This window comes from Physeter macrocephalus, chromosome 14 (genome assembly GCF_002837175.3).
Source record: "Physeter macrocephalus isolate SW-GA chromosome 14, ASM283717v5, whole genome shotgun sequence".
NCBI classification, from domain to species: domain Eukaryota; kingdom Metazoa; phylum Chordata; class Mammalia; order Artiodactyla; family Physeteridae; genus Physeter; species Physeter macrocephalus.
The window spans coordinates 106,558,155-106,578,210 of record NC_041227.1 but is presented as its reverse complement, the minus strand read 5'-3'; the positions used below and the strand labels follow the sequence as shown (position 1 = coordinate 106,578,210).

At 39.1% G+C, this 20,056-nt stretch overlaps 1 protein-coding gene across 3 annotated transcripts in view; it reads left to right on the top strand.

Moving 5' to 3' along the window:
- Positions 1-15,764, top strand: part of STXBP4 (syntaxin binding protein 4) — a 199,734-nt gene extending 183,970 nt beyond the window's left edge. For 2 of the 3 annotated variants that reach the window (XM_024127982.3, XM_024127983.3), the window contains one exon: positions 15,339-15,764. In XM_024127982.3, coding sequence (XP_023983750.1) covers positions 15,339-15,453 — 115 coding nt within the window. In that variant the 3' untranslated portion in view covers positions 15,454-15,764. Of the gene's footprint in view, positions 1-13,393; positions 13,456-15,338 lie in introns of all 3 variants that reach the window. The other variant, XM_055089833.1, reaches the window with a different exon arrangement.
- Positions 15,765-20,056: the final 4,292 nt, after the last annotated feature.

The window sequence follows — 20,056 nt, the reverse complement described above, 5'->3', positions numbered from 1 at the left end:
TGATCACTTCGTTATTAAGTAGTGTGTTGTTTAGCCTCCATGTGTTTGTATTTTTTACAGATTTTTGCCTGTAATTGATATCTAGTCTCATAGCGTTATGGTCGGAAAAGATACTTGATATGATTTCAATTTTCTTAAATTTACCAAGGCTTGATTTGTGACCCAAGATATGATCTATCCTGGAGAATGATCCATGAGCACTTGAGAAGAAAGTGTATTCTGTTGTTTTTCGATGGACTATCCTATAAATATCAATTAAGTCCATCTTCATTAATGTATCATTTAAAGCTTCTGTTTCCTTATTTATTTTCATTTTGGATGATCTGTCCATTAATGAAAGTGGGGTGTTAAAGTCCCCTAGTATGATTGTGTTACTGTCGATTTCCCCTTTTATGGCTGTTAGTATTTGCCTTATGTATTGAGGTGCTCCTATGTTGGGTGCATAAATATTTACAATTGTTATATCTTCTTCATGGATCGAACCCTTGATCATTATATAGTGTCCTTCTTTGTCTCTTGTTATAGTTTTTACTTTAAAGTCTATTTTGTCTGATATGAGAATTGCTACTCCAGCTTTCTTCTGATTTCCATTTGCATGGAATATCTTTTTCCATCCCCTCACTTTCAGTCTGTATGTGTCCCTAGGTCTGAAGTGGGTCTCTTGTAGACAGCATATATATGGGTCTTGTTTTTGTATCCATTCAGCCAGTCTGTGTCTTTTGGTGGGAGCATTTAATCCATTTACATTTAAGGTAATTATCAATATGTATGTTCCTATTACCATTTACTGAATTGTTTCGGGTTGTTCTTGTAGGTCTTTTCCTTCTCTTGTGTTTCTTGCCTAGAGAAGTTCCTTTAGCATTTGTTGTAAAGCTGGTTTGGTGGTGCTGAACTCTCTCAGCTTTTGCTTGTCTGTAAAGGTTTTAATTTCTTCTGGCTTGCAGAGTTTCTGCTGAAAGATCAGCTGTTAACCTTATGGGGATTCCCTTGTGTGTTATTTGTTGTTTTTCCCTTGGTGCTTTTAATATGTTTTCTTTGTATTTAATTTTTGATAGTTTGATTAATATGTGTCTTGGAGTATTTCTCCTTGGATTTATCCTGTATGGGACTCTCCATGCTTCCTGGACTTGATTAACTATTTCCTTTCCCATATTAGGGAAGTTTTCAGTTATAATCTCTTCAAATATTTTCTCAGTCCCTTTCTTTTTCTCTTCTTCTTCTGGGACCCCTATAATTCGAATGTTGGTGCGTTTTTTTTGTTTTGTTTTGGTACACGGGCCTCTCACTGTTGTGGCCTCTCCTGTTGCAGAGCACAGGCTCTGTACGCGCAGACCCAGTGGCCATGGGTAACAGGCCCAGCCGCTCCGCAGCATGTGGGATCTTCCAGAACCGGGTCACAAACCCATCGGCAGGCAGACTCTCAACCACTGCGCCACCAGGGAAGCCCGTTGGTGCATTTAATATTGTCCCAGAGGCCTCTGAGACTGTCTTCAATTCTTTTCATTCGTTTTTCTTTACTCTGCTCCGCAGTAGTTATTTCAACTATTTTATCTTCCAGGTCACTTATCCGTTCTTTTGCCTCAGTTATTCTGCTATTGATCCCTTCTACGGAATTTTTAATTTCATTTATTGTGTTGTTCATCACTGTCTGTTTGCTCTTTAGTTCTTCTAGGTCCTTGTTAAACGTTTCTTGTATTTTCTCCATTCTATTTCCAAGATTTTGGATCATCTTTACTGTCATTATTCTGAAATCTTTTTCAGGTAGACGGCCTATTTCCTCTTCACTTGTTAGGCCTGGTGGGTTTTTACCTTGCTCCTTCATCTACTGTGTGTTTCTCTGTCTTCTCATGTTGCTTAACTTACTGTGTTTGGGGTCTCCTTTTTGCAGGCTGCAGGTTCGTACTTCCCGTTGTTTCTGGTGTCTTCCCCCAGTGTCTACGGTTGGTTCAGTGGGTTGTGTAGGCTTCCTGGTGGAGGGGACTAGTGCCTGTGTTCTGGTGAATGAGGCTGGATCTTGTCTTTCTGGTGGTCTGGTGGATGAGGCTGGATCTTGTCTTTCTGGTGGTCAGGTCCACATCTGGTGGTGTGTTTTGGGGGGTCTGTGGCCTTATTATTATTTTAGGCAGCCTCTCTGCTAATGGACGGGGTGGTGTTCCTGTCTTGCTAGTTGTTTGGCATAGGGTGTCCAGCACTGTAGCTTGCTGTTCGTTGAGTGGAGCTGGGTCTTGGCGTTGAGATGGAGATCTCTGGGAGATTTCGCCATTTGATATTACATGGAGCTGGGAGGTCTCCTCTGGACTAATGTGCTGAACTTGGCTCTCCCACCTCAGAAGCACAGCCCTGATGCCTGACTGGAACACCAAGAGCCTGTCATCCACACAGCTCAGAATAAAAGGGAGAAAAAAAAAGAAAGAAAGAAGAAGATAAAATAAAATAAAGTAATATAAAATAAAACAAAGTTATTAAAATAAAAATTTTTTAAGTAATTAAAAAAAAAAGAAAGAAAGAAGAGAGCAACCAAACCAAAAAAAAAAAATCCACCAATGATAACAATTTGGGATGATTCGTTGTCTATTCAGGTGTTCCACAGATGCAGGGTACATCAAGTTGATTGTGGAGCTTTAATCCGCTGCTTCTGAGGCTGCTGGGAGAAATCTCCCTTTCTCTTCTGTGTTTGCATAGCTCCCAGGGTTCAGCTTTGGATTTGGCCCCGCCTCTGTGTGTAGGTCGCCTGAGAGCGTCTGCTCTTCGCTCAGACAGGACGGGGTTAAAGGAGCAGCTGATTCGGGGCCTCTGGCTCACTCAGGCCGTGGGGAGGGAGGGCCACGGAGTGTGGGGGGAGCCTGCAGCAGCAGAGGCCAGCATGACGTTGCACCAGCCTGAGATGCGCCGTGCGTTCTCCTGGGGAGGTTGTCCCTGGATCCCGGGACCCTGGCAGTGGCGGGCTGCACAGGCTCCCAGGAGGGGAGGTGTGGAGAGTGACCTGTGCTCGCACACAGGCTTCTTGGTGGCAGCAGCAGCGGCCTTAGCGTCTCACGCCCATCTCTGGGGTCCGCGCTGTTAGCCGCAGCTCGCTCCCATCTGTGGAGCTCCTTTAAGCAGCACTCTTAATCCCCTCTCCTTGCGCACCAGGAAGCAAAGAGGGAAGAAAAAGTCTCTTGCCTCTTCGGCAGCTCCGCGCCCGTCTCTGGAGCTCCTTTACATGGCACTCTTAATCCCCTCTCCTCGCGTACCAGGAAACAGAGGCAAAAAAAAGTCTCTTACCTCTTCGGCAGCTCCAGACTTTTCCCGGACTCCCTCCTGGCTAGCCGTGGTGCACTAACCCCCTTCAGTCTGTGTTCACGCCGCCAACCCCAGTCCTCTCCCTGCAGATCCAACCTCCGAAGCCCGAGCCTCAGCTCCCAGCCCCCGCCCGTCCCGGTGGGTGAGCAGACAAGCCTCTTGGGCTGGTGAGTGCTGGTCGGCACCGATCTTCTGTGCGGGAATCTCTCCGCTTTGCTCTCCGCACCCCTGTTGCTGCGCTCTCCTCTGTGGCTCCGAAGCTTCCCCCCTCTGCCACCGCAGTCTCTGCCCACGAAGGGGCTTCTAGTGTGTGGAAACCTTTCCTCCTTCACAGCTCCCTCCCACTGGTGCAGGTCCCGTCCCTATTCTTTTGTCTCTGTTTTTTCTTTTTTCTTTTGCCCTACCCAGGTACGTGGGGAGTTTCTTGCCTTTCGGGAGGTCTGAGGTCTTCTGCCAGTGTTCAGTAGGTGTTCTGTAGGAGTTGTTCCACATGTAGATGTGTTTCTGATGTATTTGTGGGGGGGAAGGTGATCTCCACGTCTTACTCTTCCGCCGTCTTGAAGCCGTCTACTCATTGGTTTTTAAAAGTTACTCACACTTGGCTTATAATTCATTTGTGTTGATACACCTTTATATCACATCCTGAAATCTGAGATAGCACTCCTTGTATTATAAAATATTTTATCCATTACATAGGAAGTATTATACTTACAACATTACAAATGCATACCGGTAAAACCCAGGGAGCCTGTGATTTCTGAATAAAACAGAAGTTTCTGTCTAGAGCACAGAGGGCAAATAGATTTCAACTCACTTTCTCAAGTGTCATTTGTGAAGAATTCTGAGGCTATACTCAACCTCACTGATATGTCTTTTTTTTTTTTTTTTTTTTTTGGCTGCGTTGGGTCTTCGTTGCTGCGCACGGGCTTTTCTCTAGTTGCAGTGAGCGGGGGCTAGTCTTCATTATGGTGCATGGGCTTCTCATTGCGGTGGCTTCTCTTGTTGTGGAGCACAGGCTCTAGGTTTGCGGACTTCAGAAGTTGCGGCGCGTGGGCTCAGTAGTTGTGGTGCGCGGGCTTAGTTGCTCCGTGGCATGTGGGATCTTCCTGGACCACGGATCAAACCCATGTACCCTGCATTGGCAGGCGGACTCTTAACCACTGCACCACCAGGGAAGTCCCTGATATTTGTCTTCATGCATCAGAGATGTCTGCTGTGGGTGCCGGGGGAAGAGACGTGTGGGACACATACCACATCTTTTCAGTCTTTGGTCTTCTAGAGCATATTGCCAACACAGGAACTCTGCCAGGATGAACAGTAATAATGCAAATCATAGGTTGGAATGACAAAATAAACAGTGACACTCCCCCCCAATAGTTCTTACGAGATAGTCAGTATTTAAGAGCTTTGCCTTTATGACTTCAAAGGAAAACTGATTTCCAATAGGCATGTTTTTTCTCATATCTTTCCAATCAGATTTCATTAACAACCCTAAATGATTGTCTGAACTTGGGATAAAACAGCCTATTAGGTTGTTTCCAGGTAGGAAAGAATGTAGATCATAACCTATATATGAATGAAATTTGTCATTGTCAGCCTACTGTATTAAAGGCTTAAGTTACATTGTATCATCTCATTTATAAAATAAATTTAAAAATGGAAAACACAAAAGAGAAAAATTTGAGATTGTTTTTCTTACCTCCAACCTCATTTTGCACGTAGAGTCTATGTTAGGTAATTCTAATGTGATTAGAAATTAAGGAGACTGGGGAAGGGAGAGTGGAGAGGGAGGGATGGTTTCTGGATGGGAACTAAAAAGCTACTACTTTTAACTTTTCTTAAATCCTTAGCAGATGATTTTAGCTCCACTTTAGTAGATACTGTCAGGAGCCCTCCCTCTTAAGACCTCGTTAATTTGGCTGCTTTGATTAATTTTGGATGAGTTAAGAAATACCCATGGACAGACTACTGAAGTCTAAGGCTCACTTGATGAGATGTCAGGGCAATTTCTATGTACCTAACTTCAGCGTAGATAAGGGAAATGGGGGTAGGCTCCTCACTGCCTTTGCATGTATGGCAATCCTGAGCATTTCATTCTTAATGAGACTACGATGAAGAAATCAACAGAGGACTTGAAGGAAGAAGTATGGAGCTTATTAAAATATTTTGTTCCCAAACACTTCTAGCTATGATTAAATTGTAAGGTATTAAAACCACTAGTTTGGATGTACCCATCTATGTTATAACTGGTTTAGAATATCCAGTAACTAGTACAGTGCCTGGTATGTGTAGGGACTGAATAAATATTTATCAAATGAGTGAATACTGTCATTGAGGAAGCAGTTGGTAGGGAAAAAATATGGGCTTTAGTATCAGACAGACCTGGTTTCTAATGTTTACAACACCACTTTTGAGTGTGACCTTGGTATAATTAGTAGTATTTCTATTGTCTGTAACCCCTTTTCTCATCAAAAAACAAGGATAGTAGTTTATATCTCCCAGGGTTGTTTTGAGAATTGAATAAAATAACTCACCTGGCACAAGGTGTGTGCCTAATAGATGTTCATTCCCCTTCCCTGCCCTTATGTTATTCTACTGCTATTTGCCAGTGGAGGAGCTTTATATGACAGCATTTACACAGCTGCAAATAGAAACCAGCAACCAAAACCTACACTTATACCTCTCCCCAGCCAGTCAGCAGCCCTGTGACAGGAGCAAAGAGGCTGCAGTGCTCAGGAGCCTGAGACAGCCTGCTCTGGATTTTCTATAAATATCTACAAAGGGGTGTAGCCATATGAAACTCTGTATGAGCAACTGTCATCTAAACAGAAGGCCAGCCAGCTGACCGAGGTTACTCAGAATGGCAAAGCCCACTGAAATGAATAAAATATCCAGATCTAGACAACCAACATCAAACTCTTTTTCCCCCATTTAACCAATAACAGGTATAACTGAGGCAGGAAGCATGTTCTTTAGCATTTTGGGGGGATAATATAAGAAAATCCTTTGGGATTGTGTAAAGTACTTTGGAAATTCATCACCTTTCTAGGGTTATACTTTTATTTAGCCAGATATGGGATCTTCTCTGCCTCCGAGACCCTTTATTTAAATTTCTCAACAAATACTAACTTTTTTGTCACTTTCCCATCCAAATTTGGTTGCTGTATTAGTCTTCTAGGGCTTCCATGACAAAATACCACAGACTGGGTGGCTTAAACTGGGTGAGAAATTTATTTTTCTCACAATTCTGGAGGACAGAAGGCCAAGATCAAGATGCCATCAGGATTGGTTTCTTGTGAGGCCCCTCTTCCTGGGGTGTAGACAACTACCTCCTCACATGGCCTCTTCTCTGTGTGCATGGAGAGAAAGGTCTGATGTGTCTTCCTCCTCTTACAAGGACACCAGTCCCATTGGACCAGGGCCTCACCCCCGTGATCTCATCTAACCCTAATTACCTCCACAAAGGCCCCATCCTCCAAACACAGCCACATTAAGGTTTAGGACTGCAACATAGAATTGGGGGGTGGGGACACAATTCATTCCATAACAGTTGCTTCTTCCTTAAATTACTTTCCATAGATCTCTAGCACCTTTTTATTCAGTCAGTTATCTCCAGTACAATGTATTATAGCATATCATCTTTCTTCCTGTACGTTTGCCAAGTTTCAGGCAAATTGCAAGAATTAATACAAACCAGTGCCCCTTCCCTCAAGCTCTAGGCTTTAGTGCGAGAAGTAGCTGAGGGGCAAGGGAGTGTGGTAAGTAGAATAATGGCTCCCTGCTGATATCCATGAGCTAATCCCCAAAATCTTTGAATATGTTAGGTTCCATGGTAAAGGGACATTAAGGTTGCAGGTGGAATTAAGGTTGCTAATCAGCTGACCTTAAAATAGGGAGATTATCCTGGATTATCCATGTGGGTCCAGTCTAATCACATGAGTCCTCAGCAGTAGAAGAGGGAGCCAGAAGGAGAGAGTCAGAGAAAGAGATATGACAATGGAAGCAGGGTCAGAGATATGTTGTGTTGCTGACTTGGAAGATGGAGGCCACAAGCCATGGAATGTGGGTGGCCTTTAAGAGCTGGAAAAGCAAGGAAACGGATTCTCCCCTAGAGCCTCAAGAACGAAATTTAGCCTTGCCAACATCTTGATTTGAGCCCAGTGAGAACCGTGTCGGACTTCTGAGCTACAGAACAGTTAGCCAGTAAATTAGCATTGTTTTAAGCCACTACATTCGTGGTCATTTGTTAATGCACCAAGAGAAAACTAATACAGTAAGTTAGAAGTGGAGGAGAGAGGGTGATGCTTATGATGGACCTAGAATGTGTCAGGCATAAAACTAGGGGATTTGTATGTTTTCTCTCTTAACACTATCAAGGACGGTCTTAACATGTTTTCTAGATTGGGAAGCAGATTCAGAGTTTAAGTAACTTTCCCAGAGACATACAAGTAACCCAGTTAGTGCCTGGGCAATACGGAATTTCAGACCAGGTCCGTGAAGCTGATACAAAAAGATAGTGACCGTGGTCTGCATCTAAGCCTGAGCTCTGCTATTGTGTGACCTTGGACAGGGCCCTGGGACTCTCTTAGCCTCAATTTCTTCAACTGCCACATGATGTGAAAAGTTTAAGACTGCTGGAGAAGCAGGTGTCACACAAATAATTTTTATTCATACTGAATAAAGTTTTTATGAATTTTATGATAAATTATTTTAAAATGCTTTATAGATAGAATCTATGATCATTGAATTAATCAGTCAATACATCTTTAATTATTTCATCTTGTAAAGCTAAAGACCTCTTTTCAGGTGGTCTCATTTAATCTATCCCAAAGCCTCCATATATATTGTTGCTGAAACCAACCCATATAATAGAGCCTCGGAGAGGAATATAACCTAATGGTAAAATTCGCAGAAGTCAGATTTGGATCCAGATCCTGGCTCTAACATTTACCAGTTTTATGACCTGGAGTAAGTTATTTCACCTCTCTCAGTGTTAGCTTCCTCATATATAAAATGAGGATAATAAATATAACTGTCTCTCCTTTAAAATATAAATATATGTAATATAAATATATAAAATATAAACATAATATAAATATGTAAATTAGGATATATAATGTTTACAAAATATAAGTATAAAATAAGGTTCTAAAAAACAGTTAAGCCCATTTATTCACAAGTCCAAGGTGGCACCATTAGAAACAATCAGTATGTAAAGTTCATGAGAGAACTGTAAAGGTTGATGGCATATGTGGTTTTTAATCCCATAATTTTTTACTGTAATTGAAGGTTTCTGTGTTATAGCATTCACTCTCAAGTGGCTTTTACACTTAGCATTATGGAGTCAATAATACTGACAAAACACCTCAAGAGTTTAAAGGTGATCTCATGTGGAACCCCTCCAAGTCCCCAGTTTTGTGATGCTCAGTTTTCTAATATCATATGTATATTTATAGCTTTATATTTTTAGTGTAATCAGCTTAACTTTGATAGAAAAATAATATTAGGATAAGTATAAAATAAGTTGAAGTTTCAAATAATTTTAGGTTTTTTTTAAGATTTCAAATTTGTCAATTAAAAAAATACATTTAGTTAGACGTTTATTAAACTTATTTTATTGGATAAATTAAATGAAAGCCTTATAACTTGTATTACAATTCTTACCATATTAATAAGAACATTAAAATTTAAAATATCTTCTATATTTCATGCACTTCTACTCATAAGTGGGAATCTAACATGGAAACTTTGGCAATGGTCTTGCAAACTTGCTTCTAATTAAATTTAGTTTCCATTAATCTATATTCTGACAGTCTTTTGATTACTAACTTATTTCAAGTAGCCTGAAAATATGTACTTATTGCCTGCTTTTTGTATTTTAGAAAGACAAGCTCTTTGGTTTGTAAAAAGTTGTACATATATTTAATGGGAAAGTAATAGTCATGGCTTCATCTTGAAATACTCACTTGAAAGCATTTAGAGTAACACTACCTGCTGTTACAAACCCTGCTTTTCAGTGGCTTAACACTCACACACCAGTCAGTGCGGGAATCCCTGGTCGATGGGTGGCTTTTTGTTTCTTTGGGTAGTGATTTTGAGACCCCAACTCATTCCAGTTCATGGCTCTGCCATCCCCTAGGGCCTCCGAGTTCTCTGCATTCAGTTATGGATGAGGAGTGAGAACAGAGAAGGCATTCCAGCGCTGTTCTTGAAAACCCCTGGTCCACAAGACGTAAACATCAACTCTCTCCCCTTCCACTGGTGGGAATTAGTTACATGCTCACATAAGGATGTAGGGGGAGCTGAGAAATGTAGTCTCTGCCTGGGAGCAGCCTCCTGATAACAACTCTACAGTGTGGAATGGAGAACATAAATTTTGGTGGACACTGCCAAAGGGAGTATATGAGAATGTACAAATACACCAACTACAGAATTTTACAAAATTGTTTATTAGTATCTAATAGTCCAGTGTCTAGGTACCAGTGTCAGTAGGACATGTTCTTAGAGGTCTTCTGAATTTTTTTATTCTATCACAATGCAAAACAGCATCAATTTTTAAAAGTTACCCAAAGCTGTAGTCTGAGACCATAGAAACATTTTCTTTTTTTGAAAAATGTATCACCTTTGGACTTGGTACGTTTTTGCCTCTGTACAATAATTGACAGCAATCTAAGCCTGTGTATATTACTTCAAAAAATATAATTCATATTTTTCATATTTTTTCAGGACTTTTCAGTGTTCATTTTTTACAAGTCTAGTGACGTAATTTTTTTCCAATATTATGCATAAGTAATATATTACTGTAGCTTTAGATTCTTGTAACATAATGTAATATCTAGGCCTAAAGATTTTTTAATTAATTGGATTATTTAATTGCAAAATATATCTGATATATTTTTTATAGAGAATGCCATAAATATAGAATAGAAATAAAATTTGTCTTCAAGACTGTAAAGATTTGAATGGGATCCTGCTAATGTTTGATCAGAGCCTCACTGGATTTCCAAATGCCTAATTGCAAAATTCTCAAAGTATTCTGTGATATTTACAGAGTTCATTAATGAGAAATTAATGACTCATTTTGATTTTAGGAGTATATTTCCAAAGTTATGTAAGAGGGAACTCTATATATATCAGTGGAAATAAACTGCTTGCAATTTTCTCTTAAACGTGTTTTGGATTGGATACTTTCTATTACTAATCTGTAGTCATTCTCATAACCAGTGTCTGACAAGATTACATGCTGCCTCACCAAGGTTTGGTGACTTTTTAATAATTTTATTGACATGGTTCACTTTCTGTTCTTGCCTTCTGATTTGTTTTCAATTGGGAATATTTTTTATTAAATCTTTTATTTTCATTACTACTTGAAGTTTATGGCCAGTTGTAAAATTTTTCAGTGATTCCAAGTACTAATACCAGAAACATTTTGGATTAACATATTTATTTGTCTTTATTTTCTGGTTCATATGAATATTATATACATAAGATTACCCCTGCTCTCTGTAAATAAAGGACATTGTAAGTTAATTACTTTGGCTTATTATTCTGCAGCTTTATCTTAAATAGATAGTACATGCAATCTTGCTAAATTCACAATAGCATATAAATAGTATCATTTACAATGGAAGATTAAAAAAAAGAACCTCTTTCTTCATCACAGACTATTATAAGAATGAATTTCTACAAAATTAGTGTTCTTTTTGTCTTTAAACCACTTTTCTCTTAACTGGCTGTCCTAAATTTTTATTTAGAAAGAAAGCATTTTGCATGCTAGGAGGTAAGAAACATAAGGAAGGTAATTATAATGGAATTTAAATAATTCACTTACATTGAAATTAATGACTCATTTTGATTTTAGGAGTATATTTCCAAAGTTATGTAAGAGGGAACTCTATATATATCAGTGGAAATAAACTGCTTGCAATTTTCTCTTAAACGTGTTTTGGATTGGATACTTTCTATTACTAATCTGTAGTCATTCTCATAACCAGTGTCTGACAAGATTACATGCTGCCTCACCAAGGTTTGGTGACTTTTTAATAATTTTATTGACATGGTTCACTTTCTGTTCTTGCCTTCTGATTTGTTTTCAATTGGGAATATTTTTTATTAAATCTTTTATTTTCATTACTACTTGAAGTTTATGGCCAGTTGTAAAATTTTTCAGTGATTCCAAGTACTAATACCAGAAACATTTTGGATTAACATATTTATTTGTCTTTATTTTCTGGTTCATATGAATATTATATACATAAGATTACCCCTGCTCTCTGTAAATAAAGGACATTGTAAGTTAATTACTTTGGCTTATTATTCTGCAGCTTTATCTTAAATAGATAGTACATGCAATCTTGCTAAATTCACAATAGCATATAAATAGTATCATTTACAATGGAAGATTAAAAAAAGAACCTCTTTCTTCATCACAATTATAAGAATGAATTTCTACAAAATTAGTGTTCTTTTTGTCTTTAAACCACTTTTCTCTTAACTGGCTGTCCTAAATTTTTATTTAGAAAGAAAGCATTTTGCATGCTAGGAGGTAAGAAACATAAGGAAGGTAATTATAATGGAATTTAAATAATTCACTTACATTTCTTTGGCAATAAAATAAAGCATGTTCTCTTAGGGTTTTTTTTTTTATAAGCTCTAAAATATGTCTTTCAAATTACTAATATTATAAAAGAAACCACACAACACTGTCATCTTCCCAGCTCAAATATTACTGTTTTCCAGCAACAGATTTGGCAGTCATTCAGAGGCAAGTAGTATTAGGCTTTTTAGATTTTCAAATATATCTGAACTGCTGTTGATTGCTCCCCAAATCAGGTCAGATACACTCTCTGCAGGAACATTTCCCAGAGGTACTGTATGTTCAAATGGAAGATTTTCATGTTTCACAGTCAGCCTCATTTATTTTCCAGACCTCTAAATTTTTCATACTAAGTAGCAGCATCTCACTTTGTGAACCATGGGGTCTTTATTAATTAAACAGAGTCAACAGGGTTGATTTATTCTCTCTCTTCTCAGTTGAATTACCAAGCACACAAATCAGAGAGGAAATATTTCTAATAGTAGAATGTTCTCCAAGCCAGTAAATCTGGGATTATCTCATCATACCGATTATGTCAAAGCTCTTTAGTCACCATGCTCACCAGGACATAAAATTGAATGGTATACACACAAATAGCCCCATTCCAGCATCACAGGAAGAATTCCAAGTTTTTCTTACAATATTCAGAAAGCCCTAATTATTAACAAAAAACAAAAAAACAACCATGATCATTATTGAATATCTACTCTTCACAAGGCACTTTACATGCGTTACCTGTGTTTCAGAAGCATTGGTTCTGGATGTTTTTACAAAAGAGCCAGGTGTGAAATGTGTACTTGAAGCATAGAAACTAACCCTCTGTTGCTTCAGTTTTATTTTTTCTAGTGATTGGCTATTGTATTTGCATGTTTGGCACTAAGGTGTGTGTTTTTCAATTGTGTACAGAGAAGTGTATTATGAACATAAGATTAATCACTTAATATTTTATGGTATTATTTTGTATTTGGAGAAAGATCAGATGTTGATTTGTTGATTAAAAAGTGCCTAATGAAGGTTACTGTCAAGGATGACTTTCTGGCAGAACTTTCTAATATTCATTGTTCAGAGTCTATAACTACATTTTCTTCTTAAACATTTTACTTTTGCTTATTTTATATTATCAATTCAGTGGAATGTCCATATATGGGCAGTTATAATATTTCAAACATGAGAATTTTTTTTTAAGTCACATAAGAAAGTGTGTACCCGACCTTACCCCTCAGGTAATTAATTGTGCCTATTTTTCTTCCTTTCCAGCCTCCCCAGTTAAGGAGCATTGTAGGGGAGGAAGGATTTATAATAACTTAAATTAAAGTCTCTTCTTTGGACTAACATATTATAAATGTGCTGATAAACAGTAAAGTAAATATACTAAGATATCCCATCAAGCTTTTTCCTTTCAGTTTTAAACAGGTTCGTAGTACGGGACAATGTGTCCTCATTTCCCCTTGCAGTGGTATTCTAGCCCTCTATGTTACGCTCACTGGTAATTCTTTAAAACCACTTTCAATTTAGGCAGCTTTCCAGCTTTACAAAAGCCTTGAAATGAAGTCAACCCGTGCAGAATCAAATGCTTTGTAAGTATTAGCCTCCATAATAAGAAATCGCACTAAACCATTTTAAAGAGGTAATAGTAATATGGATTACTGTCAAGAGAATAACTATTCTTTGTATCACTTAACCACACTCTGAGGTTTTGAAACTATGAAGATATCTGGGCCTTGCCACCTCCACCTTGACTCTTAAACAACTTAAGTGCATTTACCCTGTCGTGAAACTATAAGTGATCTTCTTCCATGGAAAGCTGCATTTTCAATATTTAAACAGAGGAGTTGAACAATTTGTTTTGGGGGATATGGATAGAATTTAGAATATAGGACTGAAAACATACCAAATCCAGTAATAACTGTGAAACTGACCATTGGTACTAAGTCCAACATTTCAGTTATTGTCATCAACAGGCACTAAAGTAAGTGCCTCTTTGTGATAGATCCCAAATTGTGCTCAAAGGCACACTCGTCCCATGTGTGCTAATAGGGCATGTTAGTTTGAGTAATATTATAAACTCTTGGAGAGTCGTAAAACACACTAGTATATTTAGGGCTCTGGGAAATCCTACAGTAAAAATACCTACTTAACTATATTTAAACTAGTGTATCTCAAAGTTATTTGACAATAGAATTCTCTTCTTCACATAATATGTATTTAAAACCCTTATAACACACTTCAGAAATGTTATTCTGTAATATTTTAGGAAGTAGGAGATACTTTGAGATCCACAATCTTATTTGATCCTCATAAGTGCCAGCCCTCAGATGGACTTGATCTAAGACATGATGCTTCTCTGAGGTTGAGTTTGGGTAGGATGGGGGCAGGGGAAACTGATCTAGGATGGATAGGGCAGCGGGGTAAGCCAGGGGTAGTACGAGGATCCAAGGAGAAGGAATAAGTCATCCTATTCCAGAAGCCGTCTGTCCAGGACTCAGGAGCTGGGCAGGTAGTGGTGGATTTAGGCGAGTCATCCAGCTGAAGGCTGGGAGTTGGATACTAGGTCTAAAAGACACCGTGCATCAGGTAGGGGCACAAGTAGTGATGGTTCACCACTTCCTGAACATGCCCCATATGTCTGTACGTCCTTCCTTACCTCTGCTTGTGTTCTTCCCCGAAACACCTAGTTACTTGTTCTGAGAATATGTTAGGTACCATAGACTCAGAGATAAGAAACATAGCTCCTGCCCTGAAGGAGCTTTGTATGCAGTACAAAGGCCTAAAAATAAACAGGCATTTGTAATATGGTATAAGAGATAAGGCCATGGGCACAGATTGGAGGAATCTAGAGGGAGATTTGGTTCTTTAGAATTAGTTTGAGTTAGCTGAATAAACAACATGGGAAGGGGGAAGATTGTAGCAGAGAAGAAAGTATTGTTGAGGCAGGTAAAAAACAAGGTATTTCATACTATGGAACATGTATTTGATCCAGAAGGCATTCGTTGGCACTGAATTTTTAGCAAGTGAGCAGCAGTGTATGATCTGTCATTTAGGAAGATCTCTTGGCTGGAGTGGAGGATGAATTTAAAAACTAGAACAGAGGCAGAGAGACAAGCTGTTTCAGTGACCCAGGCCATAGCATTGGAAAAGGAGAAAGGAGAAGATTCCAGAGATGTTACAGAAAGACAATCACAGGACTTGCTGATGGATAAAGAAGAGCCAGGAGTCAAAGATGACACATTCTCCTGCATTCTTTTGGTTTTGTTTTTTACCAAAGAATAAAGAAAAAAATGGGTTTTGTTGAACCTAAAAACATATCTAAGACTTTTAAAAACTATTGGATCCAGTTCCAACTGCTTCCTAATTCAGGAGACTGCAGTAGGGTGGAAGCAGCGTCGCTGGTATCATTGCTTGCATGGTGGCTAGAAGGACAGTCTTTCAGATTGTAACTGTATCCCTTTTTCTTCCCAAGTCACGTAACACAGACTACATCCTGGATGCATCCCGTGATGAGCGCACTGACCCTGTCCTGCTCAGAGGAGAACGAAGAGGATTGCTCCAGAGAACTTCCTGACCAGAAGAATTGATGGTTTTCTGCGGGAAGCTGTGGTCCATGGTCTTCTGGCATCTCCGTCGACGTGGAGGACACTGAGACGCGACATCTAAAATAGGAGTAAAACACACACTACTTAGTGAAGTTGTGAAATGGAGACTGGATTTAAGCTATTTTTGTAAAACTTTTTGATATAACTGTATACATTTACAAAATTAATTGCCACTACAGTAGTTCTTTAGGAATAATCTAGTCCTGTTTTTGAAATCATATGTAATTAGATTTTATAATATATATAATTTTTCATATGTAATTATGTAATTTTATATTTAGTTCTTTATAGAATATCAGACACAGTGGTTTTTATAATTAAGACATTGAAAAATTATGTGAACATAGTGAAACACTTCATTTATTTGCTAATTCACTAACCTTTTATATGCATACCTTAGGAAAGTGATTCAAGCAAGCTTTTCCACAGGCCACTGGATATAGCTTACATCTTTATGATGCTTTCTAATTTACAAAATGCTTTTCAGACCCTGTTTTATGTAAACCATACAACACGCCTGTGAGGCAACTCCAGTGGGTATTTTTCAGATAGGAAAAGAGCAGTTCAGAGAAATGAAGCACCTTGTCCTGGAGCTGAGGCTCACACCCTCACCTTCCGATTCCATGTTCAGGCCCCTTTGCCCCACACCCTGCTTCCCTGCAGAGGCAGGTTGCAGCCCAACACACAGGGTCCCATGTCTCTATTGATGCAGCTGAGCTCCACAGCTGTGTACCCCTGGGGCCACAGAGACTCAGGGGGCACTTCTTCATTCAAACATGGCCCCCACCCAACCTCATGGTTCTCCTATAAACCCTTCCCCCAAACACTCACCAAGCAGGGGCATGGCTTTGTGATGTTGATTCAATGGGCTTCTTTCAGCAGCTCACATTTTTCTGAAGTAAAGAGACTGACTCCCTTGTGGGATTTGCCCTGCTGGGTTGTCCTTGCCAGAGGGAGTGTTGAGGGGAGCTGATGAATAGAGGGGCATCCGGAATCTATGTATCAAAAGAGACATCCTTGAACTCCTCTGCTGTGTGTTCCAGACTGACCCCATTATTGCTGATATCAGCCTCCAGACCAATTATGCTTCTGATCTTATTTCATCTTATTGTAAGTATGCTACTAGACAGTTTTTGGAAGGAATGAGCCATTGACTTGGAGTGCTAAAGATTTTCTCTCCGTTTAAATGATTTAAACCTGGGGCTGGGAAGTTGGGGCGGTGGGGGGGGGGCAGGGAGGAGGAAGTCATTTTAAATGCTCTAGGCATTAAGTACCAACTGAATAATAAAAAGGGACTTATCCTTACACAGTTTTATTATATAGTTAGGTGATGTACTGTACTGAGGAAGAAAGTGAGCAAGAATCATTAATTATCAGAATACTGTTCCCAAACCATCCGTGATAACACAGAGAAGTTACTGTGTCTCTCTGGCCTCCTCTTCTCGCCACCACCACCACTGTTCCTCCTCTTCCTTTCCCTCTTCCTCCTCCTCTTCCTCTCCTCCTCACTCCCTTCTCTCTTTCTCTCTCTCCCTCCCTCCCCACCTCTGAAATACAAGTAAGAAAAAGGAACTGGGAGACTTGAGGATCACTTGACTCAGTGATTTTCAAACATCTTTTGGTGAAAAAGACTCATTTTTCAAATGAATTCTTAAACAGAATCTCAATATTTGTAACAGATGTTTTAAAAAAATATTGCTGTCCTGCTTAAAACAAGATGGAGGCCTGAAGCCCAATTAAAACAGACCCCAGCACTGCTATGCAAACCTAAAACTCCTTAGAATATAGTGTCAGAATCATCAATTGTAACCATTTATATAGATGAGCAAACTGAGATCCTAAGAGTTCAGACAGTGAGGTCAAACTTAGACCTAGATCTTGAGTCTTCTAGTCTACTACACTTCATATGGTATATTATATAGATCTATTTTATAAATATATGTGTACATTATGCTCAGGCACACATTCCTGAATATATGTAGGATTTATAATTTATAATCTATGTCTTGAATGATAACATAAGTCAAATCCAGGCTGATAGGTAGTCATTAGCCCTGAGAAAAGTTTCAGAATGGCTGGAGAAACTTGTGTTTCCTCTGACAGCTCTTTGAATATTAGGAAGCTGCAGGGAGACAAGTTTTGAGAGAAGGCCCTGAAGGAGCTCTTTCCTTGTGTCCCCCAGAGGTGAGTGAGCTTCTCAAACACCCCAAGTTACTTTTATAAATTAGTATCTATAATTGTGAAAGTACAGACTATTTGTCGTTGCCACATTAGTGGTATGAAGTGTCCCTCCCCTTCCTGGGAGTGTTTTTCTAATTTGTTTCTAGTGGAGAAAACACAGAAGATGCTCAAGGCACTTGGCATCAAGATCCTCAGGAAGCAGTTCACTGGCGGACGCCACAGAGGTTAACTTTACCATTTGGTGCCACTTTCCTTCCTGCTTCCTAATCGAACACCGAATGGAAAAGGCCTACAAAAATCGTAATGAAATTATTTATTGGGCATTCTGTGCCATATATTCATGATGGATAATTTGCATATATTATTTCATTATCTTCTTAAAACAACCCCATGAGGTAGAAACTATGATCATCCTCATTTTGTAACCAAGTTTAAGATTAGAGAGAGTTGCTGATCTTTGCCTCAGGGTGATTCATCACCTACATGTGGAAACTGGGGCTCAAGGCAAGTCTTGTGGGGCCCGTTCTCTTAAACCACTGCAGAGCCAGTTAGAGCCATTGTGTGTGACAGTGGCGGCAGAGCTGGGGTTCGTGGGTCAGTTTTACAAAGAGGCAGATTCAAGTCGGTGTGCTAAGGAACTTCCTGGTAGTCAGAACACATCAGGAAAGAATTCCCCAGGAGTAAGTGGAAACCATGTGTCAGGATGTGTTCTGTCAGGCTGAACTCCTTACTGCAAGACTGTTCCTGAGGAGTTCAGGGTCTGAACTGGCTGGACCATTTGAGCACTGACTGAGATTTCTTCCTCTTTATGCTTCTGTGACCTCTGAACCCACAGATAAATGCCCCAAGAGATGCTCAAAGAAACATATGGGGGGGAGTCATTAAGAATCCTTATTCAAAGCAAGTAGAATCCCCCAATTATTTCAGAGTGAGTTGACATTTATATAGCCCATCTTTCTTTAAGTCAACTCTATTGTGGTCATTGTAAACTCTTCTCTGTTGACCCACTGACTCAGATTGTAGGATTTTAAAATCTCAATGTTCTTACATGCTTCCATCTCACTTTACTAAAGAGTGACCTGGCTTAGCCTTCCTTACGTATTTAATCTCAGAATATTGACCGAGCACCAACAATGAGCCAAGCACAGTACTAGGCACTATGGTGAAGTAGGGCAAGAGCCGACCATTTCCTGGGGTCTACTTACTGTTGGCTAAGAAGTTAAAAGCTTTTCAGGTAGTCAGAATTGAATAGCTTCTCTTTAATTTTTTAATTTTAAAAATAATCTATTTCCATTTTTAAAAAATCAAGTAGTATGGAATTGAATAAAGTTAAAAGATAGCCTATCTCACTTTCCCAAGGTAGCTATCACTAATACTTTCATGAGAACTTTTACTCAAAGGAAATCATATTGTTAAGTATCTTTCTTTTGACTTAATATATTATGGTCATTTTTTTCATGGTGATACATAGATTAATGTTATACCTCAAATGTCTCTAAAATATCACTACCCAGATAACACCTAATTTCTGTAGCCAACAATCTACTGATGAACACTTAGACTAATTTAAGTTGTCTTCTGTTACTAACAATGCCACAGTTAACATTCTCATATTCATTAAATCCTTTTCCTCATATATCTATGCACTCTTATGCCAGTAAGTCTATAGTGAGGATACATTCATAAAAGTAAATTACTAAGTCAAAGTTATGTTCATTTTAATTTTGGTATAAATTCACAAATTCTCCTCCATAAAAATAGGACCAATTTACACTACCAGCAATAGTGTATAAAAGCTTTTCTTCTCTATATTATAGAACATTTTTTTAGTCGAAAGATTCCAATAACTTTTCTGATTGTCTTTGTCCTTAGAGTAATCCTCTTTCCATCATTATCTAAAGACCTGAATTTTTTCATCATTGGGTTTTAGTTGTCCCTTGGCAGCAGAGGCTGACTCTGTATATAGGGGAGTCTAGCAGTGACCAATTTACTGTACGTCAAACACGTAATTACTGTCATCTTTTTATTTGAAAGTATTGACCTTTCCTACTTTATATATAATGGTGGCGAGGACCAACTTTTATTTTTTTATTTTATTTTTTTAACATCTTTATTGGAGTATAATTGCTTTACATTGTTGTGTTAGTTTCTGCTGTATAACAAAGTGAATCAGCTGTACATATACTTATATCCCCGTATCCCCTCCCTCTTGCGACTCCCTCCCACCCTCCTTATCCCACCCCTCTAGGTGGTCACAAAGCACAGAGCTGATCTCCCTGTGCTATGTGGCTGCTTCCCACTAGCTATCTATATTACGTTTGGTAGTGTATATATGTCCATGACAGTCTCTCACTTCGTCCCAGCTTACCCTTCCCCCTCCCCGTGGAGGACTGACTTTTAAATT